The sequence below is a fragment of the Centropristis striata genome, chromosome 1 (assembly GCF_030273125.1).
Source record: "Centropristis striata isolate RG_2023a ecotype Rhode Island chromosome 1, C.striata_1.0, whole genome shotgun sequence".
NCBI classification, from domain to species: domain Eukaryota; kingdom Metazoa; phylum Chordata; class Actinopteri; order Perciformes; family Serranidae; genus Centropristis; species Centropristis striata.
Window position 1 is genome coordinate 33938039 of NC_081517.1, and position 24058 is coordinate 33962096.

Below are 24058 nucleotides of genomic sequence, written 5' to 3' on the forward strand. Positions count from 1 at the left end.
GAAGAAGAAAATGGGTAAAAAAAAAACTTTAAATTTTTTTTTTAAGGCATTGTAAATGGTGGTCGTCTTGAAGGCTTTCTCATTTGTCAGTTATTTCAGTGTTCCATTCAACCATTTCATACTTGAATGGTGAATATTGGGTTTCATTTCAGATAGTTTGCATTTATGGATGTAAAACTTGCCCTTTAAAAATGAAAACATTTGAAATAAAGTCAAAACATATGTCCAGACATGTTCCTATAATAAATAATAATACATATTTTCTGTAAAATAATCTTAGTCTAAAAAGATCTTCCACAAAACAACTAAAAATAATAAGGTTAATGCCTTATACAATTGAGAAAATGAAATTCAGATGTTTTATTGAACTGAATCACAGTTGTAAGACTTTCTCTTCCTAAACGAGTATACCTTGTGTTATTATCTTCCATCGTGATATTGATATTATAATTTCCAACAAGATGTATCATATTGTACTGATGTTGTAGACCTACATACTCATGTATGTTGCTGTAAAGTTCAGTGTCAGTAAGAATGTTACTTCATAGCTTAAATACAAGTACGTTCCATAAATACCATAAAGTATTATTTTGAAGCTAGTTATATAATGCTGACATATAATAATACCACAAAGTGAGATCAAAGTGCTAGGGTTTAATTATCCAAGACTTATTGATTTATGTATTTGATACGATGGTCTCATGTCATAGCCTATATCGCCATGTGGGTAAAACAAAAATAATTAATTTAATAATTTAATTCCTTATCTGCTGCGAGGGTCAAAGTACAGAGGGTGTCCTACACTGTACAGTATGTAAAGCCCTTCGAGGCAAATGTATGATTGATCTGTTATTCTGTATAATATAATCTAACTGAATTAATAACGTATAATCAAATCGAGGGTATTCGTGGTATGCATGATGGGATACACTGCAAACTGTCAAATCTCATGTGAATAAGACTTGAACCTACTTTGCTTATTTACACAAGGACACAAAAATACTTTGCTTATTCACTTGAAACTTGACAGTTTGTAGAATAAGCCATCATTCAAGCCATTAATATTCTATATTTGGTTATGTGTCGTTAAGTGTTTTTATATGAAAAAAGAAATAGCTGTAACTCAGTATGATAGATGTACAGCCGATGGCTGAACTCTCGAGTAATAATACCACTTTGATCTTAGATCACTATATAACGTGTTTAAAAAATAATATTGGTATACTGTATGGTAGTTACTACATCATATTCGTAATTTTTACAGTTACATTCTTATTCAAACGGAACTTTATAGTATCATGATCATGAATGAGTACACTGTACGTCGCTCATGGTTCTGGAAAACACATTATTTAAAACGTCACACTGTCACAAATAATCGCCTAAGTCATTTTTTGGCAAAATTGTTTTTTTGTGCCTAAATCATCTCCTCATGACGCCGGCCACCTATGGTAAAATCGCCTACATCCTAAGTTGATCAGATCATGTGATTTTACCCCTTGTGTCAACTGTGTAACTTAAACGGATTTATTACGCCTAAAGCAAAATAAAATGTGATTTAGCCAAGATATGGTAACACTTTATTTTGAAGGTGTCTACATAAGAGTGACATGAGCGTGTCATAAACATGACATGGGATGTGTCATGAACATTAATGACTTAAGTTACATAATTTACACACAGTGTTATTACTATGCCAATAGCCATCCTTTGTTACATGCTTTTTGAGTGAAATGATCAATAAATGTCATATGTTACACTTTTGGTGAAGTTTTTTGTGTTTCCTGCGAAACTTGAAAAAAACAGTGGCGATTATTTTCACAGGGTGACGATATGAGACTTTGATGTGCGGAGTCTTCTTGATGAGAATCTGATAAACTCGATTTCCCGCAAAATCGCAGAAAGCGAGAGCGGGTTGTATGTCATCTCCGGAGCTCGGCAGCCAATCACAGCGCCGGATTCTCTGAGCCCGTCTCCTATTGGCTGTCAACTGACTACTGCTCTGTTGTTCAGTACAAATTGAAGGAAACCACACCGACAATAAATTACAGAAAGATAATCAATAATTTGATCCAAAATACTCCAACCAGCTCCAACATCAAACGCTAATCGCGACAGTTGAATACGGGGGGACCTCAGGCACACGGAAGTTTGTTTTCTAGTAAACCATGCTAGCATTGCTAGCAGACTAGCCAGCGTCTCGTCGCCTCCTCTTCATCTTCATGGGTTTCTGCTGCTGGTGCTGGAGGCAGCGAGGCTAACTAATTAATGCCATCGGCCAGGGTGGGTTGCCTGTGTTTATGCCCAGTGTTCACCACATGCCGGTGTTAGGATTTTTGTTAATCATAGTGTTAATAAAAGAGTCGATACAACGCCGAAATATCAAGCTAACTAAAATGTTAGCATTGAGCTAGCTAGCTCGACTGCTAACGCGAGTATTTGCCTGCTAGCTAAGCTAACATGTTGTGTTGCTCCTATTTGTTCTGTGATAAATGTATGTGTTAACAAGTGTTGTTGTTCCACTCGCAGAACTCAGGTCATATTATGAGTGGGGCGAGTTGCAAAGCTAACGGCGCTGTGTACCCCGCCTCATCAGCAATGATGAACTCTGTGAAAAAGCCGAAGATGGAGCAGATTCAGGCCGACCATGAGCTGTTCCTACAGGCCTTTGAAAGTGAGATTTCACCACTCGTCACTTTGTCATACAACTTTTCTGTTTTGGTAACACGAGAGGAACTTTTCCACGCATCGAATAAGCATTTAGCGACCAGCTTAACTTTACGGTGACTTATTTTGTTTACAATTACTGGTTTTGGCTCACAGGCCTCCATAGTTTATCTCAAGCTGTCCAAAGGGAGCTCGAGCTATAGTTTGTTATAACGAAACTAATCTCATGACAGCTTTTTTTTCAGGTAACAATTATTAGATTTGAATCAAAACAAACACAAGTTGTTTAATTTTTGTTCAGTTTTTCTTTTGTTAGTGGAAGTTTTGCTAAATCAGCCACCACCTGTTAACACCCCTTATTTTGGCATGTGTTAGCAATGGTATGGATTAATTACTCCGATGCTGACACGAAGAAGCAGCAGACTGTCTGACTGAGGTGTCTGTCTTGTATAGAAAAAAGCGATCTGTAAATCTCAGAACCGCCCTTCTTTGTCCTCATGCTCATCTTTATGATTTCTGGTTAAACTTTACAAAGTTATCAAGAAAACAGTGATTTGATATGGCTTTGTAAAAGTGTCCAAATTAAACATCAGAATAACCCTTTTCCCCCTTATTTCTAGAACCAACTCAGATATACAGGTTCCTCCGCACAAGGAATTTGATTGCAGTAAGTGAATACTGCAATCATATTTTCATGGAGTTATTGTATTTATTTATTAGCAATCTCAGTCAAAATGAGCGATTAATTAAAACATTTTTTTCCCTTTCCAGCCCATATTTTTGCACAGGACGCTTACCTTCATGTCTCATAGAAACGGCCGAACAAATGCCAAAAGGTTTGACATCTGATTATGTTTTCAGTTATAATTTAACTTTTGATACAAATCTAGATGCTCCAGCAGACTTTGAATAAGATTGTTCATTCCTGATATGTTTTTAATCTCTTGTGTTCGGTCACATTATTAATGAACGCATTTGAACTGTGTGACTTGTAATCCTTCCTCCTAGGAAAACATTCAAAGTGGATGATATGTTGCAGACCGTCGAGAGGATGAAGGGAGAGCAGGATTCTCCAAGGTAACACAACTCTACTCAAAAAGTAGATGTGGCCCTTTTTGTTGCTGGATTGTTTTCAGGGACTAAAATACCACATAATTTGTATTCATCATTCAAGCACTTGATATGAACCAATTTCACCTGTGCATTTGTATGATTTTTTTCTTCAGTTTGTCTTCACATCTACAGTTAACCTTCACTGGGTTCTTCCATAAGGATGGTGAGCAGATTTTAAGTATTTAGAAAATTTGTTGGTACAGAATATATTGGTTGAGATAGTGAGAGGTCATGACATATAGATTATAAGAAACAGGGATACTGTCAGACATATGTATGCATGTTTCATGTAAACTTCCTGAATAAGATAATTACAAGAATGAAACTGAAACCGAGATTCTGGTGTGTGTGTGTGTGTGTGAAAATACACTCTTTGTGAGTGACGTGTCCTAGCAGGACTTGTGCTGAAGCAAGCTTAAAAAAAATTGTAACACATGTAAACACATACTTAAGCTGGTGACAGGAGTGAACACTTTTTCTCAGAAGCTTCTCAGAAGATGTTTTCTGTACCCAACCAGCATCAGCCTCACATAAAATCACATGTGCGTCACTTTAATGTTATCAGGTATTTTGATGTGTATCAAGAATGGACCAAAAAGATTGACACTGAACTGTTCTCTTGCCACACAGAAAAGCCATCTCAGAATTCAGAAAATGAACAAAATTCCGTGTCCTTAGAGGTGCTACTTGTCAAAGTCTGCCATAAAAAGCGCAAGGTAAAATATTATTCATACTGCAAAGTAATTTGGTTATACTTACAAGTAATTGAGTTTGTTTAATTAAGTTTGTTTTTTGTTTTTTTTAGGATGTCAGCTGCCCGATAAAGCAAGTGCCTACAGGTAAAAAGCAGGTGCCTTTGAATCCTGACAGTAACCAAACCAAGCCTGGCTCCTACCCTTCCTTATTGGTGTCCAGCAACGAGTTTGAGCCCAGCAACAGCCACATGGTCAAGTCCTACTCGCTCCTGTTCAGGGTGTCACGCACAGGGAGGAGGGATACTAATGGTCTGGTGAATGGAGAGGCCAACGAGAACATTGGTAGGAAATCCAAGGAGCCAGTCTTTCTCTGTGCACATTGTGTGAATAATATTAGTAGATGAAGTGGTTGCTGGTTGGAGATTTCTTATTTTTGTATCATCTTTATTTTCTGCCCAGATGTAACGGATACTCCAAGTAGAAAGAAGAGAAGTTCCTCCCATAGAGAGGAGGGAGAGACCACAGAGACATTTGTTGCACAGATGACTGTCTTTGATAAGAATAGGTAAGGTTTCCATTCAAGTTTTTTAAGATTACTTTTTGCCATTCCTTTGGTAGTACCCGGTAGAGTGCATACCATAGAGGCCTTGTCCCCGTAAGTGGGTGGCCCGGGTTTGAATCCGACTCTGAGCCCTTTCTCACATGTCTCCCCTCTCACTCTGTCACTATCAGTGTCAATAAAGCCTTAAAAGTGGCCAAAAAATCTTTAAAAATCACTGCTCTTTATTGTTTCCTGCAGGAGATTGCAGCTGTTGGATGGGGAGTATGAGGTGTCGATGCAGGGGATGGAGGACAGCCCTGTCAGCAAGAAGCGAGCGACGTGGGAAACCATTCTTGATGGAAAAGTAGGGCGGGTTTGTACATGTTGTGTTGTTTCTCAGATCTTCAGGATTTCTTGTCCTCTTCACTGCTCTGACCATAACTCTCTTTGGCTGTCCTACAGAGACTGCCACCATTTGAGACATTTTCTCAGGGACCCACATTGCAGTTCATGCTGCGTTGGACAGGCGACGCGAGCGGAAAATCCACTGCCCCCGTGGCAAAACCCCTTGCCACACGTAACTCCGACAGCTCCAGCCCCATGGAGACAAGAACCAGCAATCACCGAGCTGCCCTCATGAGTAAGTACAAAAACACCTGAGGTTAGTTTGAACTCTTTCAGATTGGGCTGAAATGGAAACATGTTGCAAAATGTCCATGCATGACTCCAAATGAAGCATTGAAGATCATTTATTTATTTCACGCCAGATTCTGAGTAAAGCTGAATGGGTCATGTTTTTGGATTTTTCACCCACTGTGATATTGGTGTGGGATGATCTATTTGTGACTGAATCTGGCAAAAGGCACCCTGAGTCATTGCGGCTAAGTCCTTCTGAGACTCGCACTTTACTCATCATGTCACTCATTATTTAAATAACGCTTGAGTCATGTTTCTGTAGATGATGTAAAACTATCATGCAAAGGTTTGCATACTGCTTACGAGCCAATGGGAACTGCATTAGTCATGACTTGACTAACGTCTCATCGTTTTTAACACTGTTGGGACTGTGTGAAATAGGCAGCAGAATTCTACATCCTATATCTAATTAATGAAGGAATTTAGAAGATGTATTAGGGTGCCTGCAGGGTTGCTTAGGCTAGTGAGAAGTGGGGTCGAGGCTCCATTCAGCCCTCATGATGCATGATGGTCATTAATTAAGCCACAGAAGAAACATTAATCCAACAGAAAAATAAGTTTGAAGATTAATTGCAGAAGCAACCCACGGGAGACCTGTAAGCACCATTTTTCTCCCCTTTAAAAAAAATAACATTTCAACTGTTGTGGTAGTAAGGAGGCAGGAGCTAAATATTGCATAAGCATTACTGCTGTAATGTTGTGAACAGAACCAATATATAACTTTTACACGATCTAAGTATGAATGCTAACAAAACACTTAAACAGGTGGATGAAATCGGCGATAGGGATGGGTATCGTTAGGATTTTATTTATACTAACATCAATAGTGATACGACAAATCTATATCAATACTTGATACAATGCTCCAACAGTTGTTAGTAAAGTGAGCCCTCACTTTTTAACATTTTGCTCTGTTGGCAGCGTTGTCATCATTAGGTTATGGTTGGGAATTAGATAATGCCAGTTTAGTTGTATGGATTATTGAAAGCATCATTGGTCCAGGAGCTTGAGGCTATTTCAGTACTGACCTTTTAGAAACCGGTACAATTTAGTACCTGTTCTCGATACCCATCCCTAGCCACCAACATTGTATATTTCATGTCTGAAAGGGGCTTTTTGTGTGCTTTTCAAAATCTTAAATCTCAATTTCTACAGTTTCTCAATTCCATGTTGAATGTATCAAATCGACTTGATAATTTGGTGATTCTCCAGGAAATAATCTTTCCATCTGTTCCCGTCAGCAGTGAAAGAGTCAGTGAGCACAGACATTCAGACGAGGAAAGAGCAGGTCCTGTGTGAGCCGCGGCAGAAGCTACGTATATTTTATCAGGTACACCACACTACAGTAAGACACGCAACTGGGCCTGGAACACTGATTTCCAAGAATCTAGTTCTCGGTCCTAAGGGTTTGTGTAAGAAAATGTAACAGAAACTCTGTTATGCTAGAATAGAATCATCTCATTTACATCTCATGTAGGTTGACCTTCCCTGGTTTAACTGATGTGATCTGTCCATTCTCAGTTCTTGTACAATAATAACACGCGGCAGCAAACAGAGGCAAGAGATGATCTTCACTGTCCCTGGTGTACCCTGAACTGCAGCAAACTCTACAGCCTGCTCAAACACCTCAAACTCTCCCACTCGCGCTTCATCTTCAACTATGTGGTAAGGATTTGTGGTTTGTAGTTGGGATTGTTGCGTGGTTTTGTAAGGCACCACCTCCATTTAAAGCATTGTTTAAATATAAAAATATGAAATGAGAAGGACACTGTGCAGGAGCTAAATGGCCAAATGGACTGCATTTGTGTAGCACTTTTCCAGTCTCACCAGTCTGACCACTCAAAACACTCTACAAGTCAGCATTCAGCCTTATCTGGTCTCCATTAGATGTATGTATGTGAAGCCATATCTCAGTCATCACAACTCTGTAACAAACAGCCATTTTCTAACATGAACTTCGGACTAGAGCCCTACTGATATAGGATTTTTGAAGCTGATGATGAGTCTGTACATCTTCCGCCGTCGGCTGAAGACCTATCTCTTCCAACAATACCTCGGTTAAGCCATGGTCACCTAACACATATATATATTTAAAAAAAAAAAAAAAAATTGCTCTTCTTCTTCTTCTTCTTTTCTATTCTTTTCTTCTTTAACATACAGCACTCCTGTAGCAATGACAGTTAGCTCTTAAAGTTATGTACTCACTTGATTCCTGTGGTCTATGTCTAGTACCTTCAGGTTGAATGCACTTATTGTAAGTCGCTTTGGACAAAAGCGTCTGCTAAATGACATGTAATGTAATGTAATTTTAGAGGGGGAAAATTAATCTGTGGCTGATATAGAATTTTTTTTCTGAGCTAGAATGAAAATGGATCTTTTTATTAGGATTATGCGCTGGTTTTTCACCACTATGCAAAGGTACCCGGAGAGCTACTTTCTCAAACATAAAACTTTATTCAATTATATTTAACATTGTTATAGATTGTAATACATTATTTGTATAATAATGTCAGCGAATTCTATAAATTATAACTGAGAAAATAAAGAATAAATGGGAATAAAATAAATAGCCAAATAATGTGAGGTTACATTGTAACCTTTGTTCTGAGTGAGGAGACTCTCTCCAGCCCCGTACATATGAAATATGCATGGAACAGTAATGATGAGTCAATTGCTGATTATTAAAAAAAAAAAAAAAAGGCAACAAGCTACATTTTCAGCATTACACATTACATTAAAAAAAGTTTCACATGGGACAGCATATACACCGATCCCGATATGTCTAATATCTGTCTACCAATAAATCTGTCAATTTCTGTTTACCTTCCTACCCTCTCTTTACAAAGTTCCTGAAATCACACTACTCACCTTGACGGTAAATGCCGGTAAAGGTTCCCCTTGGTTACAGAAGTATCAGTTCAATGGTTTTTGTGTTTTTTTCCTTTCTTTTTTATTTGTTTTTGAATGCTCAAAAAAGTGTTGATGAAATCAGTGATAAGGATGGGTATTGTTAGAAGAAATTACAGTTTCTTTTTTAAATCTGCAGCCTCACCCCAAAGGAGCAAGGATAGATGTGTCCATCAATGAGTGCTATGACGGTTCGTACGTTGGCAACCCTCAGGACATCCACAGCCAGCCTGGCTTCGCATTCAGCCGCAATGGCCCGGTGAAGAGGACTGCTGTGACTCACATACTGGTTTGCAGGTAAACTTTTGATCTCTGTTTTAGAAAGGCAGTGCTCATATATATTCAAAACCAAAACATTTCGGACAATATAATGAATTTATTTTATCAATTTAATTGTCATTCAGTCTGGTTAAGTTATGAATTGGTCATCAATTAAATTGAAATCAGCAAACTGTTATTATAACTGATTTAAATATCCCATCCAGTCATATTGAGACCTATTGGAAACACATAATTGTTCCAAGCAGGCTATTTGTATATGTTTTTCTAGCAAAAAAAAAAAAAATCTACATAAATATATTGGAAAAACTACGGAAGATGATTAATGCCAGGTAGGAGGGGGGAAAAAAATCATTATTCAAATTCGAGAGGAAAAAAAATCGAAATACAATCTAGAGGGTAAAAAGTAAACTTTTTGAGTTTGGTAAAGTAGACTGCAAGCTACAACCTGATTTTCCTCAATACGTCTAATAAAGGTTTTTTGAAAAATGTACATAAATTACATAAAAGCAGATTTTCCCAAAACAGTAGTTATAGTAGCCTACTACCAAGAATAGCTAATTTATGTGTAGGGGATTTTAGCACTACTACACCCTAAAGATTGTGGTTATTGCTCATTTTATTCATGAAAATCAGGTTGTAACTTGCAGTTTACCTGTCGTTGGATAGACATGCTTTTTCTCTGAAAACAATGTTCCTCTGACTTATTGACAAGAATCTTTCCAACTTTACCTCTCAAACTCCAAAAGTTGAATTTATTCTGGCCATTTAAAAAGGCGTCTATTGCTTTTACCTCATTAAAAATTCCCAAATCTATGAATATGCGAATCTTTTTTTCCTGCTAACACAAGACTTTTCCTACTTTACTATAAAGCCCACTTGTCAGAGGATGTGCACTAGCAGCTTTTAGTTTCTACATCACACTTGATTTGATGTCACAAACCATGACACTTTTTAAAATCTGAATTTCACAAGCAAAGAAACCTCTTGGTGGGAAACTCTGAAATTAACTGTGCAGAATGATGTTTGTGCAAGCATTTAACTGTACGAACAAAATGAAACAAATATTTTTTGAGGTGGACTTGAAACAGTTTGTGGTACTGACTCTTTTCAGTCAGTTTACACTTTTAAATGACTGTAGTGTTATTTCATTGTTTAGAGTTTTGCCAAATAAGAAACCCATATTGATGTTATTGAAGTGTCAGTATATGTAATTATTAACAAATGTTGTGAGAATTAAAATTCCAGTGTTCGTAGTGTACATGCAGAATTCGTTTTCTCTCCCTTCCACTAGGCCCAAGAGGACCAAACCGAGTCTGTCAGAGTTCCTGGAGTCTGAGGACGGAGAGCTGGAGCAGCAGAGGACCTACGTCAGTGGACACAACCGCCTCTACTTCCACAGTGACAGCTGCATGCCCCTGCGGCCCCAGGAGATGGAGGAGGACAGTGAGGACGAGAGAGACCCAGAGTGGCTCAGAGAGAAGACCGCCACGGTGAGAAGCCATTACTCATTGTGTCGTTTAGGGTCACTGTTGAATTAAGTTGTCACCATGTACTGAGACACTCTTAAAGGTCAATTTCTCAAGTTATTTCTGCTTACTGAAGCAAATGGAGAATCTCCCCTTCGCTCTGTGTTGCTTTTGTGTTTTACTGTAGTGGAAGCTCCTCCTTGACTTATTGCTATAGTTTAAATTAAAGTGAGAGTCATTGATTGATTCAGTTCTGTGGTAATGGCTACTGTAGTTAATGGTGTAGTTTTAAGTGTGTGTCATTTCAAGGAGGACAAGATAAGTGTTTACATCCTGTCAGTATGCAGAAAGCGATTTGGGATGTTTCCCTGCTTTGACAATACAGTTAACTTGTAACACAATGCACTCTTCAGCTTACATTATAATGCTTTGCAGAGATAAATAATTTAGTGCTTTCAGCCAGTCTCAAGTATGACTGGAAAGCTGCATCTTGTGTTTATCAGCTATTAGAGGCACAGTGGTACGCAGGAGTCAGTGTTGGCTACAAGTTCCTTTACTTTGAACAACAGTTTGTCAAGGACAAAATACTCTTGGGGGCAGGTGACATTTCGCCGATTGGCAACTCCTATAAACTTTTTTTTCATTCTAAAATTAAAGAACATTTCCTACACTACTGTATTATACAAACGCCAAACAAAAAGCCAGTGCAGAAGTGCCAAAAACTGCAGTTCCTCAAATGGTCACTCAAGTCTCAAAAGTTATTGCAGGTTCCCGTTTAAATGGCCAACTCAAACATGTTTGCAGCCTGGTACAGTACAAAAATTGATCTCTTAAGCTAGTTTCCTTCGTCATGACAGCTGTGCGTGGGCTGAATTTTCATATAAATCAGCTGTTTAATTTACATTAAGGCCAAAACATTGTCAAAATGACTTTTGTCTTAATTATGTATAGACTGCTGTCCCCACTGCATTCACCCCAAGAAAGCATTGGCCAGAATCACAGGAGACTCCCACTTTCAGCTCTTCAGAAACGTATATAACGGAGACTACGTCCATATTTTATACAGTCTGTTGTCACAATAAGCAAACTAATTGAAACGCATCTATAAGGCCTATGCTGTGAAAAATACAAAATATAGTGAATAATAAAACTTCTGTATTCAGAGGTGTGTTTCAGTTAGTTTCAATTTAGCTGTATTTAAACATTGAAAGCATCCAAACATTTATTATCCCTGTGATCGACACATGTGGGTGATGCCCTCAGATGTGCAGCAGCATGTTGGATGTGTTTCCATCTCTTACTCTATAACGGTGGAGTAAAACCAACACACCATCTTTTTCTTGCACACAGCTGCTGTTGTAGCTGACTGGGAACACTCATGCTAAAAAAAGTGTCCAGCTAGAACTTGTGAACTTTGGTTCTGCATTACTTGCATTAGTCCACATACTATGTATTGTACATGCACTGTAATGTGACTTTTGGTACAAATACAAGAACTGATACAGCCCAATCAGTTATAATTGATTCAGACTGACAACATTTTTATCTCTTAAAACATTTGCCTTTACTTCACTAATATAAGTAGCAAGAACCCAGTAAAGAATCAAAAGAAAATTTGTGTTGAAACCTTGACTGAAGCGCCACAAACAGACTCTTACAGTGTATTACATGAAATATAGGAGTTTCTGAGGTGCCCAGAAAATGAAATCTTAAGTGGAGGGAAAATGAAGCTTTGAAGTACTTATTTTGGGTTTTGGATTACCATGGCAACAAAGACTCAAAGCATTTGGGTCATCGCTGCACCCCATAAATAACTTAAAGGTGCTCTGGGCAAAAACACACTGCCAGAACAGAGCACTTCTTCAACTTGCTCTTACACCCGTACACAACATTTTTATCACTCCCGTATTGATTTTCTGAACCTGCTCACACTGGTTTCTGTAGACTCTGTCAGTGTTACAGTCATTTCACTGCTGTGGCCAACACAAGAGGCTTCAAATTGTTCCATTGCTCTGGAGGCCAAACTTCATTACAGTCTATCCACAGGTATTAGTGTTTGCCGAGACATAGGGGCAGAGGGTTTAGATTGACATACAGCAGGCGGTTTGCAGCCATGGTGCCTCAGACTTGGCTCCTTCAGTGTTTTTACCAGCTGAGATTTGTTTGTATTGCATCACCTTAATTAATACATTTTCATTTATTTCTTGCAGCAACTGGATGAGTTCACAGATGTCAATGAGGGGGAAAAGGAAGTGATGAAGCTGTGGAACCTGCATGTCATGAAGTATGGGTATGTTGTAGTTTACTTTTACTGAAGCTGAGATTTAGGCAACCATTATGGCTGTGTAATGTGTACATTTAGTTTAGTTTTAACTAAAGGCTATTTCTGACAGGAAAAGTAAAAAATAACTTTGCATTGAAAGCATTGTAATGACAAAAAAGATCCTATAAGTCACTATGAAAAACTTCCTTGAAATAACTTGCTATCTCAATGTAAGGATTATTTCAGAAAAGTTTCTAATTTTGTATTTTTTTTAAGATTGGTGAGAAATTTTGAGAGAGGTTCTCTTTTTTCCCCTATTCTTTTTATTTGGAAATGTTAGTGAAAATATAACACAGTAATGATGAACATATATCGACATTTCCATTTTACCCCCTTTTGAACATGCAGGCATAGGAGCCTTATCCCACCCACCCCACCCACTTAAACACATTGTACACACACCTAAAGGGGGAGAAAAACTAAACAAATGTAAACACACTGTACATTTGTGTATGCATACCTACATCGCTCTGTAAAGTGGATACTGTAAATACACTGTACATTAAATACTGAAAACACTTTAGTACATACACTGTAAATATGAATTTATCAAGATAAACATAATTGCAATGATATGAATTACTTCAGATCAATGTATTATAGGGGTTATCTGTAATAAATAGAACTGGATATGAGCAGGCAGATACACAGATATAGGAGGAAAAAAAGAGGGATAATGTAATGAGAATACAATATATAACTGAAATTGTTTTTACCATTTAGATTGTCTGCTATGAGCTACATAAGTTGCTATAGCAGGAAACCCTGCTAATGGGTGTCGGGCATGACTTTGAACTTTTCAAAGTATTTTAAAACTGGATTCCAGGTGGAAAAAAATTCAGGCTTTGACCCCCGTAGTGAGTATTTTATTTTCTCCAAATGTACTAATTACATCACGTCAGCCCAAATTTTGCTCAAATTTTGTAGCTATGAAAAAACAAAGGAACCCTTCCCCTAACCCTTTTCAAACAGGTTGGCCACGAAAGTTTGAAATTGATTGATCCAGATCACTGGATTCACTTGCTATCCCTCATATTTATATGATATCTGTTCAGTTGCAGATGCACTTGTTGTTCTTTATTGTACTTAACTACTCTACTACTTGTTACATCTGTCTATTGAAACATTAGAAACTAAGCTCTTCTCCATTTTTTTCCCTGCAGTTTCATAGCAGACAACCAGATGAATCAGGCCATCATGCTTTTCGCGGAGAACACTGGTGCTCATATCATCCGCCGCAACCTCTGCCGCAACTTCCTTCTGCATCTAGTCAGCATGCATGACTTCAACCTGGTGAGCACAGCCACCATCGACAGTGCCATGGCCCGCCTGCGGCAGATCCAAGAAGAGCTTCCGGACACTGAGGAGGAGCAGCAGGATCAGACTCTGGTATCAGCAGGAGCCTGCAACGGCAACGCCGTCACCTCCTCTGGAGGGAAACAGGGCAAGAGGACAAAAAGCGCACTGACGGACTGATGTAGGATGGATGGATGGAACAACGATTGTCGTGTTTTTTTTTTGTTGTTTTTTTATGTATTTTGTTTTTGTTCTTCAATGAACATTACCAACCCTTTGGTGCTTAGATAGGTGGGAGAACTGGTCAGCGGAGGACCTGACCTGAAGCAGACCAGTATACAAGGTAAACAAGTTTTTGGAACTTGAGAACTGAACCAAATATGAACAATATAAAAGTGAATCACCCACATCTTTACAAACCAGGAATTTGAAGACTGGAAGATGTAAGTTGAACCTACTTAATATGCATTTTGTAGGCGCCACTGAAGTATCTGTCTTTGGGTGAGAGTGAACAAACTGAGAGGCGTCTGGCATGGCACGACTGCCTCTGGTACGTCCACGTTAAAGACGACTGTATCAAGACTACAGTTAAACTGTACTGGTGGTAACATTGTCACTCTTGATTATTTGTACACATACACAATAACCTTGTTGAGAACTTATCCTTTTAGCTGATTATTTTAGCACTTGGTGTTTGTATTTAGAAAGCTTACCTTGAAAATGTTTTTTTTTTTGTTTTTTTTTGTTTTTCAATTCATGCTGCGCCAAATGTTAAATGCAGCTTTTCCACTGTCACCAGTGGAGAAACTTTAGTGGGTTTGATTTCACTGTTGTGAATGACATTTAATTTGAAGGGTCATACAGTTACAGTACAAATCAACACTATTTGGCATCAATGTCTAGAGTATATAAAGCTTGTAAGGCTTGTGTTAGGACCCCAAAGTGGATTGTGGGTTTTGCTGGTAGGTTGCCATGATAATAGTGATATACTGTAATCCATGGATCCAGGACACAGAATAAATTCAGATTTGGGTCCATAATAAAACTCCCACTTCATCTCTCCTAAACCTTTTGGCCTGCATAAATACTAGCTCAAGGAAAGCCAGGGAAATCAACTTTTCACAACATTCTCTTTTTCCTCAGATTTACTGAAACAACCAGCAGCACATCACCCCACGTATCATGCAACATGCATTCAATATGTAAAACTCAACCCCCTGTAGTTTTTCTTCACTTTGAGGTTTGATCCTTCTGCAGTCATGTTATTCATGTTTTTTTTCAACATGTGTATCAGTAACAGACTGACAGAAATGTATTTACATGTAATCATGTTTAGCTGTGCCCCGTTTTGAATCCAATAATTAAGATTGCAGTTCCTCTCTCAAAGCAATATGCTGTTTATTGAATGGTTGGTTTTCAGGTCCAAGTCAGTTTTCTGTCCTGTTAGGTGCAGTTTATGCCAAAGGGGGATATTTTCATCAGTCTCTTAGTTCTGTATATTATTTAGAATATGTTCTTTTTGTTCCTTCCATAACTCCTTTTTTAAAGCAGCAGTAGTTGTGTTTTGTAATGTGCACATTAATCGGTGATCATCATCGGACTTCCCTTGTGGACAACCAAATTAACTATTTTTCCTCCCTCCGCTACTCATGGAAGGTTTCTGTTTTCATCTGGAAAAAGGGAGACGTGTTCATCATTACTGTCACAACACCCTGTTAAAAATTGTGAACTGTACACTCTGGCTAGGGGGATTTTTATATTTAAAGAAATAAAATACATTTGACCTTACTCATGGCTGTATTGTTTCAGTGATTTAGACACTAGACATCATTACACTGTCTCATCATGTCTCCTGCCGAGCAATTCCAGCTGTATAAAAACAGTCTGAACAGTATTTTCCTCCAGGCTAAAACCTTGGTTTATAACTTGTATATAAATGAACTAATGCAGTAGAAAGTTGGAGATATTTCAGTTATACAATGAAATATTCTGTTTGTGTTGCTGTTTCTTCTTAAATAAACGGTCAGCTTCATTTTATGTTACAGGTATATCTGAGAAAATCCAGACCAGCAAAACCTTTTTTCTTTTCTTTACATGCACGTCACTTTTTAAAGACCTATATCATTTTACCCTCAATTGTAACAGAATGGTTTAATAAATTAAATTGAGTGATTTCCAAATTGGTCATTTTCTCCTTCGTTTTCCACTGCAGACAGTATTAATTTAGTGTCAATTTTTAATTATCCAGAGAAATCCAATGTCCTAATGGGAAATCCTAGAGACAAAGACAATGCATATTCTTAAAAAAACACAAAGTATTCGTAGCTTTCTTTTTTTTTGAGTCAGGTGCCATATTGCTTTAGTTCTTCAATAAACTGATAAAAGCTGGCTTGTGGAGTCAGATCATTTCGATTTGTGGATATATATATATATATTTTTTTTTAATTTATTTCAAAAGCTACAAAACCGGCAAAATACACGATCTAGACTGATACCCAAAAGCCAGTGACACCAGCGAGAGTTACCACTCTGCTTAATTCTTAGTTGAGAGAAAAAAAAGTTTTAATTTTTGATAAAAATGTGTTCTCAATGACCATTAAAGTTGTTTCTTAATGCCGTGAGCATTTAATAGCAACGTTTCTCTTGTTTAATGTGTAGCTTTAACGATTTTTATTTCAATTAATCAATTAAGTTAACTTAATAAATAAAGTCTCAGAAAATCCTCCATGTGATCTGTCTTGTACACGATCTTTGGCTTCACAAACTCTTCTCGCGCACGTTTTAAACGTCATTCCAGAGCCGTTTGGACGTTTTTGAACAACTGTGGAATTGTTCAAGTGTTTGCTTTATCTATTTGTAGCGCATTTTTATACTATACTACTGAATTTGGCTAAAGTACATTGTCAGCGTAGTCAGTTTAAAAGAAAACTGACACTTTTATTAACAAATTAACGTCGCAACATTTGACGTCAGCGCTGCATGATGCGTGACAGCCAGGCGCCAAAACCAAATACTTTTTAAATCAGAAGTCCTTTTACGATGCGAAACAAATTAAAAAAGAGCGAGAAATGTAAAGATACTCCGTGTCCAAGCAGAGAGCTGCCGAAAACCGCCGAGGTGATAACGTTAGAGTCAGAGTCGAGCTGCTCCAGTGATGAAACATCGCCACGAAGAGGTTCAAACCATAAACTGTGTAAAATAGGTTCAAACTCGCTGGAAGCAAAGGACACATGTGTTGTTGTTGCTGGCATCTCCACCAGAAAAACACTTCAGGAACAGAGGGAGATTTTTGTCGCCAAGGACATTAAAATTGCACCGATTTTCTTACATAAAACACAGCACAGTAACAAGAGTAAACATAGTAGTGATGGGAAGCTGCAGGAGTCAGCAGCAGTGCTCCCTCAGACTGAAGATGTGCAACTGGTGAAAAGTCAGCAGCGTCCATCAACAGTGTCTCACCTGACTGAGAGACAGAGGTCCCGGAGAGGACAACTGTCACCCTCATCTCTGCACAGATGTCTGGAAGAAATCCAAACATCCAACCCTGCATTTCCAGTCCGAACAGTGTTCAGCACTTTGCAGGAGAAAGCAAGTAAAAAGCTTCAAGGTTTTGGATCAACAGGTAATATGGAATAATAATTGTTTGAACATTTTGACACAAATGTGCATTCAATTCATTATGTTGTTGTTCATCATAAGGCTGAACAATTCATTGAAATTTGATTGAAGTCACAATATGAATGAGTGATTAGAGAATTATAATTTTGAATTACTATTCTGTTACTGCAAGATGTCCTGGCCTACAAATCCTATTCTGCAGGCTTAAGAAAAAAGTGAGATGCTCGCAAATATCACACCATGATCATTTTCATTATATATTTTCCAATGATGAAAAAATGATGTAAAAGTGAACATTCCCTGCAATATTGTTGATCATTAGTAAAAAAAATAATCTCAATTAGATATTTTTTCCAAATGGTTCAGCCCTAATTCATAAAGCAGGTTATGATTGTATTTAGTGATCCAACTGAACTTATCCTGTCCTGACCAGCTATCCCTCTCTCTCCTCTCCAAAGCAAAAGATGTAAGCTCCCTACAAAACCTTTTAACAGAGAAGAGGAAACGGGGAAGTGAAAGCTCTGAGCATGTGCCCAAACGTCTGAGGTCCAGTCTCATTGCTGAGGGTACTGTTCGTATGGGTCACTGTGATGTGTCAGCACAGGGTGTCCAGGAAAGTGCTGTCATGACGATCACGATCCAGCGCAGAGGAAACAAGCTGAGTCGCACTCATAGACTGAGGCAGCAGAGTGTGAGCCCAGCAGGTCTCATGAGCCACTCTGAGACACACTGTGGATCGATAAATCACACAGAATCCTACAGCGAATCACTCCAAACCTCTGACATTCTGCGAAGAGGTAAACATATCATTTGATGATTGTTTTATGACATGTTTCATGTCCTTTTTAAATGGCAGGAAAGCACCTTTTTTGTCCTTTTTTTCATCCAGAAACTTGTTTTGAGGATACTCTCTGGACGGACAAATACAGTCCTCAGCATTCAAGTGAAGTAATTGGCCACTCTGTTGCTGTGAATAAACTGCAAAGGTCAGTTTTATATAATTTGCTCCCACACCCTTTCACTTTTATATTGTACTTCAAATCAGTGTGAGCATGAATGTTATGTTTTTTTCTGGTGTTCAGTTGGTTGAAGAAGTGGAAACTCAGAGCTGACTGTGATGAGAGGAGAAAACTGGAGGAGAAGAAACATGAGGAAAACAGCAGTGGTATGAACTGACATTTTTCCCGCATAATTTTTACTCTTCAGGGTTCCCTGCACATTTTCATGGAAAACATTTCAAACATTTAGTACATTAAGTACACACACAGAACTAACTGTACTATATGTGCTCTACTCCTTAATGTTTATTATCGTTATTGCATCCTCATAATGTCAACAGCTACATAAATAAATTCCACAATATGTGATATTACATGGAATGTTATCCACGGAGGACTACTTGAATAATTTCATTAAACACAACAAAAAAGCCTAGAAAATTAGCTTTTGAAAATCTCTGACTTTGCTAGGTTTTCCATGACTGTGGCATCTCTGACTCTTGTATCTTAGCTCAGGGTTGAATATTTAATATGATTTCTAATAAGCCATGACCAAAAAAATGTCACAAGCCTTCTTATTTTCGAATATCCACATGACTTTGTAATGACTCTGGATTTCACAGAATTGTGAGCGTGTTGTGTGCGTGTGGATTTTTGGTTGGGAAAAGTCATGATTGTCCTCCTGTCCAGACTCATGGGACTGTGGAGACTTCCAGGGTGAGGCTGGGGGAGAATACGGCAGAGAGGAGCCACTGTGCAACACCATGCTGATCACAGGACCTCCAGGTGTGGGCAAGACCGCCTCGGTGTATGCCTGCGCCCAGGAGCTTGGCTTCAAGGTTGGAATTAAGCTGGACCAATATCTTTGTATCCATGGTGCAAAGGCTCATGATCTGCGTCCATGTTAATATCTTTGAATACACTGCTCTGTAGCTAACTGAAATTATGTCTCTTAACTCTTTGGCCTCAAAGAAGATCAAGAATTTAAAAAGACACTGTGTAGCCATTTGGCAGTAGTCACAAAAATCAAGTTATGACACCACTAATTCTCAGTCAAATTTGAAATTGATTATCAAAATGGATTACTGGGTATTTTTTGGCCCTTAGTAAAGCAAATTATGAGTTTTCTGCTTTCATGGCAACATCATCCTTTACATTTTCTTGTCCTTTTCAATCAAAGGTGTTTGAGGTGAACGCCTCCTCACAGCGCAGTGGGCGCCATGTTCTGTCCCAGCTGAAGGAAGCTACCCAGTCCCATCTAGTGGAGATATCGGGGAAGGACCTACTGAAACCAGCTTACTTTAACAACTACAACATCAACAGCTCCACTCTTAAATCTGAGACTCTAGCTGGTAGGACATGAGGATGACAGTGACAAAGTGCTCCTCTAAAATCTTTTACTTACTTACTAAGACTTGCAACAGAGATTGTTTTGTGAAAAAATTAAAAACCTTTTGGTGTAGTGTTTAAATGTATATTTGAAGACAGAAATTGAGGCTGCAGTGTTAATTTTTTTTTCAGGCATTTGTGTGTTTTTTTTCTTTAACAGGAAAAACAATGCGTCCCAGAAATGTCACCTCTACCTCAAAAAATAGAGCAGCACAGAAGTTTGGCCACTCCAGTCACAGAGGAAAAGCGAATCCAACCACAGTTACTTTGGCCAACTACTTTAGGATGAAGGCCAAAGCAGATGACTTACGTTCTGGTGGTCCGTCGCCATCTGAGAAACCAGACATTGAAAAATCAGGCAACCCATCACCAGGCTCTGATCAAACAGCGCCACAGGATAAAAAGACGGCCACATCACTCATTCTGTTTGAAGAGGTAAACCATCTGGCAGCCCCCACACTGTAAGACATATAATTTGATGGATATGAGACGGCACAAGTTTGGTCTGGTTTGATCCTTTTGCAAACTGTCTACTTCCACAGGTTGATGTCATATTTGATGATGATGTTGGTTTCTACGCAGCCATCAAGACTTTCATGACGACCACTAAGAGACCAGTCATTCTGACCACCAATGGTAAACACAAACTGTGTAATTTAAGAAAAGATTTGAGGACAAGCAGTGATGCAAAAATAAATGTCTTCCTTAGACCCTTCATTCAAAGAGAGGTTCAGCTGCAGCTTGGAGGAAATCATTTTCAAAACCCCATCAGTGGTAAGTCTTTTTTGATTGGTGGTAATATTTTTATGTCTACACTCCTTTTCGATAGAAAATGCATGCATGTTGCCTGAAATAGCTCACACTTTTCTTGCATTTTTGTGACAAAAAAACCTCTGGTGGCCCTCAAACATACAGAATTATTAGAGTCAATATGAGCAAAAATGACCCGGTTAGTCATAAACCTACTCCATCTATTCAAAGACGAACGTCTGCAGCTACCTGCAGCTGGTTGGTTTGGCTGAGAATGCACGACTGGAGTTCAACGATATTAGCAACCTCCTCAGACTGTCCAGTGGTGATGTCAGACGCTGCCTACTGCAGCTGCAGCTGTGGGTCCACAGTGGTGGAGGACGGGCATTTCGGAGTGGAGGCTCGCCTACTCATGTGCAGCGTAAGTTTCTCTTAATAAATCACAATCAGACCCCCTTGTAGACAAGAAATATATTAGCAAAAAACAATGCAGACTTGCTGGAATTTTCTTTATATTTGCACTTCTTCCTACTTTGTTTTGCCGCTGCATGTCTACTCTATAAAACTTTACTCTTTCTACTTTAAACTTTAAAACTTTCTACTCTTTAAAACGTATATTACGTTTAAGTAATGAAAATTTTAGTACTTAAACAACAGCTTTAATGATCAGATAGCAGCATCTACTTTTTTTTCTGAGAGAGAACTGAAATGTATAAACATGCTTAAAAAAATGTAAGTGCAGTGGCTGTCCCTAATGTTGGCTCAGTGAAATATTATAATAAAAAACAAAATTGGCTGAAGATTTAATAGTGGAATTAATAGGCTTGATTAATTTTATACCACTACTTAGGATGAATAAAATCCTTATTCCAACAAAGTTTGGAAGCTGTATTAAAATTTAAATTCCGATATATATTTACAAAAAAACAATAGTATCAGTTTCAACATTAAATATATAGTTTGCAACTGAATATATGTCACAAAGGATTAACAAATATGGTGTTCTGTCTTATCTTCCCTGATCTAGACTCGAATGTTACTGAAAGAGGAGACGATGTAGCCTGCCAACTTCCTCATTGTGTCCCAGACTGTGCTGCTAGCATACTGGGCCTCCACCCATTGACCAAAAACCAACTGCTAAACCTTCTAAAGGCAAGTATTGATATCATCACCTTGTGTATATAAACATTTTAATCACAGGAAAATGAACTTCTTCTGTTTTCATATTTTCAGTGTCAGTATTGGTCTGAAATAGAGATGAACAAGCTCCTGAGGCTCCTCACTGACAGCTGGAGACGGGGCGTGCCTCTTCTGTACTCCAACCTGGAGCTTCTTCTCCCCGTCGGGACCAAGGGGACTCCTTCTGGGCTGCAGAGGGAGCCCTCTGACAACAAGCATCACATCCAGCAGCTGAAAGGAAATGCCAGTTCACAGGTATCAGCAACTGCCAGAAAATCTGTCAGGAATCTCTCCAGGCTTAGCAGAAGGAAACATAAAGCAACAATGTTTGACACCACACCATCTTCCAGTACGCCACAAAATCCTCAAAGAACATCATTATTATCAACAAAGACGGCTCATTCAAGAGTCCCTATTTTCAGAGACAAGGCAGAAGAAAAGGCTGCCAAAGCGGCAACCGACTGCTTGGATGCATTGGCCGACTTCTTTGACCTCATGTCGTATCTGGATTCCACCATGCCAGCAGATGCAGCACCGCTTGTTTCAGGCTCTTGGCAACCTGAAGCATTTGTGTGGACAGGAGCAGAGATAAAGGATGGTTTGCTGGACGAAACCAGTGAGGACGAGGAGGTGGGCAGGATTTGGAGCAAGGAGAGTGTGTTGGATATTCAGGCTGCTGCCGAGGGCTTGGGGTTTCACAGTTGCTGTTGGCGAGTATCTGAGGTGTGCACTGAAGCCGAAAAATACAGACAGGGAATGGGAGACACAAGGTGGGCGACACTGGTGGAGTTACCTGCCTCTTCCAAAACACAGAGCCTCAGCTTTAGTTTCCCAACTCTGTGTTCACCAAGGTGAGTCTATTCTCCATCTCCGCTTCTGAATACAGCTTCAAATAGTTTCCTCTCTAGTGTTTCAGTCACAAAACAAAAAATGGCTGTTTTCTCTACCTCATACCAGGGTTATAATAATATTATCAGTTCATTTTCTATTTTATTTTATTTTAGACTTTTCTACTTCATTGTAGTTCAGTTTTAGTCATTTTCTTTCTTCTTATTAGTTTGGTGTCAGTTTTTCGGAAATATTTAGTTTTTATATATTTAGATTTATAGTAGTTGTAGTTTATTTTTGTTCCACAATTCAAGAGCGCATGTGCATAATGGACTGTGGATGACAAAAGAGATTAAGTGTGAAGCAAATGTGTCACAGCACCATCTCCTGGAATGTTGTTTTATTTTAATTTCCTTTAACGAGGCAATTTGGTTTCAGCTTGGGTTTAGTTGTTTTTCCCCAGAGATACAGTTTTCTTATTTGATTATTTTAGTTTACAATAATTTTGGTTCATTTAAGCTTATGATAATAACTCCCCAAGATAATAACTCTGCCCCATTACTCGTGCCTGTCCCTCCAGCATGTGCAAAAAGAGGTACGAGCTGAGCAGGATGGTGCTTGGCAGTAAACCCTTCAGCCTGCTGGGGAACAGACGAGCTGTCAGTGTCGACTACATGCCGATCCTCCGCCACATCTGTCGCCATCAGAGAGCACAGGAAGAGAAAGAGGAGCTAATCAGGTGAGCCAGACATATAACAAATTTATATTCACGAAGAGGCCAGCTGTTGTCAATACAAATAGTTTATCATTTAGGATTTAAAAAACTGTTTTTAATAAGTTAAATCCAGTTTAACTCATATTATAATAAACTTCACATCAGAGCCCTCAGTTGCATGTGACAGGCAGTAATCCTTGTAACATTTATGTAATGTAAGTTGTTAGTACATCGAATTAAGCTCAATATTTACAGATAAAATTAAAATTATTTATCTTCAACATTAGGTGTCTGAACTTCCTCAGCAGCAGCAGCATCACACACCTGGGCCTCTCAAAGTCAACCATTCAACTCCTGGCAGAAGATTTCTCTTAGAAAACCTCATATAGTACCTCACCTTACTCCAGTCATTATTTATTTTACTGTGTATTTATTTTACCTCTATACGATCTCCATCCACATACTAATTTAATGCAGTTGAGATGAGAAATCGTGTTTTATCTACATGTAAGTGTAAGTTTGAAATGTAAATAAAAGCATTCTATTTTTTTCATAAATGATTTATGTTGATCATTTTTTAAGAAAGTATAAGTGT

The 24058-nt window shown here is 38.5% G+C and overlaps 2 protein-coding genes across 6 annotated transcripts; both read left to right on the plus strand.

Annotated features, from left to right (window-relative positions):
• The first annotated feature begins 1969 nt into the window (after nt 1-1969).
• suz12b (SUZ12 polycomb repressive complex 2 subunit b) lies at nt 1970-15774 on the plus strand. Of its 5 annotated transcripts, none has more exons than XM_059339582.1 (17): nt 1970-2283; nt 2530-2674; nt 3288-3334; nt 3439-3503; nt 3676-3744; nt 3894-3943; nt 4411-4496; nt 4586-4817; nt 4935-5040; nt 5275-5389; nt 5479-5656; nt 6954-7042; nt 7234-7377; nt 8759-8916; nt 10193-10391; nt 12578-12651; nt 13854-15774. In XM_059339582.1, the coding sequence occupies exons 1-17, from the start codon at nt 2269-2271 to the stop codon at nt 14164-14166; spliced, it is 2085 nt and encodes a 694-aa protein (XP_059195565.1). In that variant the 5' UTR covers nt 1970-2268; the 3' UTR covers nt 14167-15774. The 5 variants fall into 5 exon arrangements, with proteins under 5 accessions (XP_059195565.1, XP_059195550.1, XP_059195558.1 ...); XM_059339567.1 differs by having other exon boundaries at nt 1971-2283; nt 12578-12657; XM_059339575.1 differs by having other exon boundaries at nt 1971-2283; nt 6957-7042; nt 12578-12657.
• A 988-nt stretch (nt 15775-16762) lies between these two features.
• On the plus strand, nt 16763-23998 carry atad5b (ATPase family AAA domain containing 5b). Its single transcript, XM_059339610.1, has 14 exons — nt 16763-17608; nt 18063-18401; nt 18494-18590; nt 18687-18769; nt 19293-19441; nt 19783-19954; nt 20152-20426; nt 20534-20627; nt 20701-20765; nt 20973-21162; nt 21769-21893; nt 21975-22771; nt 23329-23487; nt 23751-23998. The coding sequence occupies exons 1-14, from the start codon at nt 17026-17028 to the stop codon at nt 23836-23838; spliced, it is 3216 nt and encodes a 1071-aa protein (XP_059195593.1). The 5' UTR covers nt 16763-17025; the 3' UTR covers nt 23839-23998.
• The last annotated feature ends 60 nt before the right edge of the window (nt 23999-24058 follow it).

What these genes read in the sequence shown, in the direction of transcription:
- suz12b (XM_059339567.1), top strand. An exon ending in GGAGAGCAGGATTCTCCAAG is followed by an intron (nt 3,745 to 3,893) that starts GTAACACAACTC and finishes TTTTTTCTTCAG; the next exon opens with TTTGTCTTCACATCTACAGT. An exon ending in TCAGAGAGAAGACCGCCACG is followed by an intron (nt 10,392 to 12,577) that starts GTGAGAAGCCAT and finishes TATTTCTTGCAG; the next exon opens with CAACTGGATGAGTTCACAGA.
- atad5b (XM_059339610.1), top strand. Translation starts at nt 17,026, where the DNA reads ATGCGAAACAAATTAAAAAAGAGCGAGAAATGTAAAGATACTCCGTGT. An exon ending in TAAATCTGAGACTCTAGCTG is followed by an intron (nt 19,955 to 20,151) that starts GTAGGACATGAG and finishes TTTCTTTAACAG; the next exon opens with GAAAAACAATGCGTCCCAGA. An exon ending in AGTCATTCTGACCACCAATG is followed by an intron (nt 20,628 to 20,700) that starts GTAAACACAAAC and finishes TGTCTTCCTTAG; the next exon opens with ACCCTTCATTCAAAGAGAGG.